Source organism: Astatotilapia calliptera, chromosome 3, assembly GCF_900246225.1.
Source record: "Astatotilapia calliptera chromosome 3, fAstCal1.2, whole genome shotgun sequence".
NCBI lineage: Eukaryota > Metazoa > Chordata > Actinopteri > Cichliformes > Cichlidae > Astatotilapia > Astatotilapia calliptera.
In genome coordinates, this window is record NC_039304.1 from 45,489,126 (window position 1) to 45,494,850 (window position 5,725).

Consider the following 5,725-nt stretch of genomic DNA (forward strand, 5'->3'; position numbering starts at 1 on the left):
CCTTGGCCTCGAAGAAAACGTCATCTTGGGAAGGAGAATTGCTAAGTACTCAGGGAAAGAGAGGAGCGGTTCTGAGAATTGGAACAGCCTTACACTCGTCTCTCTGTAACAATGTGACACCGGATGTCCGCATGTTGAAACTACATTGTGCAGAAGGTGGACTACAAAACAAACATCTTACTTCGTCACAATGTGTTTTAACCCTGTATATATACATATATATATATATATATATATATATATATATATATATATATATATATATATATATATATATATATATATGAAATAAAGTACAAATCTGTACCATTTTGACCTGTACTGCAGTGACAGTGGCAGAATGTGGTAATGGGTCAGCATGGGAACATCTGGATCGGCCTGGTTAATTGTAAAATTCATATGAGATGTGAGTGTGCTCATAAAAGCTACATGTTATAATCAAATCTGTTGGTCCTCTCCTCTGTACGTAAATTATCCTATGATGCAAAGAATATCTGTAACCTACCTTTGTGTAAGTTATGTTAAATTATATTAAAAAACACACACACACAATGACATGCAGGCACAACCAAATGATGTTAAAAAAAAAACTGGTCCATTTCCATTTTATTAAGTTCCAGTTATAATTTTTTTAATGTTTTAAATCTTTCAAAAACGTGAAATCATTTTACTGTTATGTTTGGCCATTTACTTTTTTGCTTTTACTACATCCTAGAATTGTTCATTAATTGTGAGGTTTTTATGGAATTTGCAACATCAAGTTAAACCGAGGTTCTTTGGAAGTTAAAATGTCAAGCAGATTTTTATGTTACGGTGACTACATTTTGTAAGTTACAAATATAGTTCGCCAAGACAGCATAACGGTTTCTAAACAACTGCGCATTAATACCACAATGTTGTATTTTCATGTGTCAAGTTCGCAACGCGCATTAATCCCAAAGGCCGAAAAGGCAGCAGTGATGAGTGCTCCGCCTCCGCGCTGACTAGCGTTGACGCAGAAAATGACTCTCAGGGGGTTATCGACGAAGGAGCTCCTTAAAAGGTTGATGGAAGAAGGCATTGATGTGTCAGACGACGAGGCGCAAAGATTTAGAGGTAAGTCGGGTGTGATTTTGTGTTTTTATAAAAATTACAACGTGTAATTTTACAGTAGAGTTAGCAAAAGTCCGAAGAGCTAGATTTAACATGGGCGAAAGCTAGCAGTTAGCTAAGTTTTAAACAAAGAAAGGTACAAATGTGGACTATTTAGACTGTTGGTGGAATGTTCAACGTCTATCTGCCCGCCGTATTCGAGTGTTTTATCAATAAATAGTGACGAACCGTGTACAACAATGTAAAAAAATCAATAATTTCGCAAAACATGCTAGTATGTAAATATAGCTATTAACAAAATCGTTTTCTAAGCAAAATTTATGGCATCTAACTTGTTTCCCGCTCAAAGGGATTTTAAACAATGGAAGGTACACATTTGTACCATTCCACTTACTTAGTGGGATTTTCGAATATGAGAGCTGTAAGCTCTGCGCAGGGACACTTACACTTACTTACATTTTTATATTACCAGTTAATTTATATTAACAATTAATCAAGAGAATTAATTGTAACTTCCTTTTGGGGAATATAGACAGATTCACAATGATAGCTTATTATTATTATTATTATTATTATTATTATTATTATTATTATTATTATTATGTATTGACCATAATGTCACTTTAAAACTAAATTTGAAAATGGTTTTATTTTTATTTCATACTGTACTTTATATTTCAGATAACGATGTAGATGGAGAGACGGTAGACTGTGGACTCACTGAGACCATGGTTGCATATCTTTTTGACAAGTCTTTCAAAAAGCAGCTGAAGTTCAGAGACTTCACAAATCGCTACAAGGAAGTCATCATCACTTTACAACCGGTCGACCCATTTGAAGGTACAGTTGAAGGTCCAGTGTCCCAAGCAAACCAGAGGTAGGTTGCGATAAATGTCTAAATTTGCATATGCATTTAAGCACTTGCAAAATGGCTAGTTAATGCTGTTTTCCTACTGTATTGCAGTTCTATACCTTCTTGCCATAGACTGCCTGCAGTTATTTCCGTTCCAAAATTCCCACAAGATGTCCAGAGTCGCTTGGATCTCAAAGAACCAGTCCAGAAAGAACAGAAGTACCGAAACAAAATAATTGGGACTCTTTATGAAATGCTGTCACAGTACACAATGTAAGGGTTCCTTTCTGAATAATTACATTAATTTCTTAATATTAATATTGCTGGTGTAAGAGAGGCAGAGAACAAATGCTTAGCCCATCTGCCTCCCAATCTGAAGACCAGCGTTCGAGTCTGGCGTGACACACGGTTCCAATGAACTGGCAATAGTGGTAAAACCATACATCCTGTGTCTCCAGACCATGTCTGGACTATGATATCCAAAGTGTTCATTTTCGAATTTGCTCAAGAGTAAATTAATAATTCAGGACTGCAGTCAATTAATTAATGACGATTGGGAGAGGTGTGGCTGTTTGTCCACACCCATTTTTAAAAAATTAAAATCAACTTTAGCTACATTGATTTGATCTACAACATACTATTTACGGTAATAACAATATGATTAGAAGAATTGAAGAACAGAAAAGCCCCCAGGAAAGGATAAGAGTAATCAGTGTACTGTGGGTTGTTTTTCTTATGTTTGAAACAGGTACCCAACCCACTCAGACTACATCCAGGTAATCAAAGCCCTGATTGTGAAGTATCCTTTCTTAAGAGATGTACACAGAAATGGTTATGTGAGTACCTCTCCTTTTTTGTTTCTTTTATAGATTATATTAATATAAAGTAAGCATAATTAACTACTTATATACATTTGAAACAACTAGGACACCTGGCACAGCCAACTCAAGAGAAAGTTCAAAGCAGAACGGGCTCCCCTAATCAGCAACGAAGAAGTGAACCGGGTTAAAGAAAAGTTTGGACGCACGCAGAAACATCGGACCACAGAGGAATCCAGCAGCTCCTGTCTGAAGAGACTGAAGCCCTCTCTCGTAAGTCCTCACACCCTCAGCCTCTAAGAGCTAAGGTAACATATGTAGTCTTATTATGTTCACTGTAAAGCTAAAAGTAAACATTAATTGAAAGAAACATGTTAACAGATAACATTAACATAGAAAAAGGAACTTCACAGTTGATTTAACAAAAGTCAGCTCAACTTGCAATTCCTATTCAACATTTTTGCATTTTTTTCAAAGCATTTGGTGTACAAATTACCGCATTTCGAGTAACATTAACGTATCAGAGTTTACTTATGATAATACTGATATATGCTTTGACAAAGAATTTGTCCTTTGTGGGGGAAGATGCAGCCTCCGTTGATGATCATATCAAGGTGCTAAATGATCAGCACAAGAAGCTACATCCTGACACAGCACTGGTGAAAGACCGCATGACAAAAACCTTTGCATGGAGACGTCGCGAGGTAGCTGAAGGAATGTGTACTGTGGACCTATTAAAGAGATATCCATTCCTGGGGACATCTGCAGGGGTAAGAATTGTTAAGATGATTGGGGAAACAGCTAATGATTTTTTTGTCTCTAAATCTGATTATTATTTTCTGTACTAACTGATTAATCAATCTGTTCATTATCTTTAGAATTTTTGTTCAAGGGTTAAAGCACTTTACATTTATCTCCAGTCTGTCATGGTCCTGGGCGGTGTTGGCCCAGTATTCTTAGTTCTCTTGTATTTTTGTATTCAGTTCCCTGTTTAGGTTCTGTTTCCTGAGTTGCCCTGTTATGTTGTTCCCTGTGTGCTTTCCCTTTGTGACTCTCACCCCCTGTGTGCCCCTCTATGTATTCATGAGCCCTTGTCCCCATTCGTGTTTTATTCCATGTTTTCCCCAGCCTGTTATGTCTGTGTTCTCCCCGTGCTCTCTCTCCTCCTGTCTGAACCTCTGTGTACTTCCTGTTTTACTTTGACAGTCTCTCGTCAGTATGCGTCATGTTGTGTTCACTCCTGCCCTGTCTCGTTATGATTATCTGTGTCAGCTGTGTTCCCCGTGTGCTCCCACTTCCCTCGTTAACCCTCTGTGTATTTATGTCTGCGTCTCCCTCAGTTCTGTATTGTAGTCTCCCTCATAGCTGCGTGGATTTCCCTGTGTCTCTCTGCAAGTGTTAGTTATTGTTCCCGGTTTAAGTTTTGTATTTCTTGTGATCTGCCTTCCAGCATTAAAGCTGTGATTTTGAGTTTATCCTCAATGTAAAATGTCATTCTTTTGTCTATTCTGCTCTTTTCATTTCCAGTTGTGTGATGAGGTTGATTTAATGCATCCCTGCCAAGACAACATCTGTCGCCGCTTTAGCAAAAACTTCACTGCTATTCTTCAAAATGTTCTTCAAATGACCAAGGATTTGCCACTGAAGAAGGTCTACATGGAGGCAAGAGAGAATGCACTGGCTGAAGACATTACAGGTGCTAATTTGACCTCATACAAATAGTAAATTTTGTGACACTTCATTTGCTCTCTCTTCCAAAGATAATTGATGTACCATAGTGCCATGTCAAGAGCATGTTAATGGGAATTTGCATGCTATCAAAATCTAATGAAGTGCATTTGCATCTGTATGACCTAGGAATTGACTTCGAGGGGGCACTTCTCCTCTTGCCATCCATCTTCAAGGAGAAGATAGAAGATTTCATCATCCTTGGAGAGGTAAATGCATGATGCAATGCATAGCCTTTGGCCACAAGTTTCATTCTCGGTGTTGTTGGCATGGAGCTGAATTCAGCTGCGGTTCAGCATCACAGCTAAGTGAATGTAGGGGAAACACTGCTGTTAATCCACAGTGCTGCTGTGCTCTTGGGTTTTGTCTGGTGTTTATATAGATAGATAGACCTTTATTGTCCCCTTAGGGAAATGCTTCTTCACAGGTACTGTCACTGTCAGGGGTGATTGCTTTTGCCCTTGAATATTATGTCAAACTTTAGCAGCTTATCAAACACTACCACAACAGTCATTGGTCAAGAAGCTTTTTGTTTGGAGTAGGGGCCATGTTTACAGGTTATCAGAATAGACAGTTTTGTTTTGCAGCAAAAAAAAAGAAGGTAATTTGAGGAATCTGTTGAAAATCCACTTGGCACATATTGCTTAAACATACTGTATACTAATGTTTTTCTTCCTCTTCTGCAGAATACTCCCATGAGTCCATACCCAACCATTCGAATGAAGGATAAGAGTTGGACAACTGCCCAACTCTTATCCTTCATTCGAACTGCCCTATGAGAGCATGAGGGTGGGAATGGATGTTTGTATATGTGTGTGCCTGTATTTCTGTGTCTATATGTCAGGTTGGGTGTCAGGCGCCACCTCTCTGGGGACATCTCAGGCCCTCCAAGGTTTGGAGGCCTATCACCCCCTACCACCACTTCCCCTGCCAGTGGCGGACTCCCTCAGACATCGGTGCGTTGGTGGTTCTTTGTGTCCGGGGATGGGCGTCCAGGTACACACCGGCTCACTCCTTGGCGGCCGCTTATCGGGGCCTGGAGCCTGGGGCTCGCTCGGGCCACTTCGGAGGTGGGGTGCCCCCGGCCTCTCGGCCTGGGGCTCGGTCACTCAGGCACGGCTGGCTGCCGGCGGAGCTCACGGGCGCGTCACTGCAACTCCCCCTGGCTTCTGCTCCGCGGCTGCTGAGTGAGCCCTCATCTGGGACTCTCCTCAGCTCTTTCTGGGACAGTGGC

At 40.1% G+C, this 5,725-nt stretch overlaps 1 protein-coding gene across 1 annotated transcript; it reads left to right on the forward strand.

Moving 5' to 3' along the window:
* Positions 1-1,001: 1,001 nt before the first annotated feature.
* Positions 1,002-5,210, forward strand: LOC113015052 (uncharacterized). Its single transcript, XM_026156963.1, has 8 exons — positions 1,002-1,095; positions 1,774-1,969; positions 2,057-2,218; positions 2,694-2,781; positions 2,872-3,036; positions 3,349-3,533; positions 4,291-4,459; positions 4,621-5,210. The coding sequence occupies exons 1-6, from the start codon at positions 1,002-1,004 to the stop codon at positions 3,382-3,384; spliced, it is 741 nt and encodes a 246-aa protein (XP_026012748.1). The 3' UTR covers positions 3,385-3,533; positions 4,291-4,459; positions 4,621-5,210.
* The last annotated feature ends 515 nt before the right edge of the window (positions 5,211-5,725 follow it).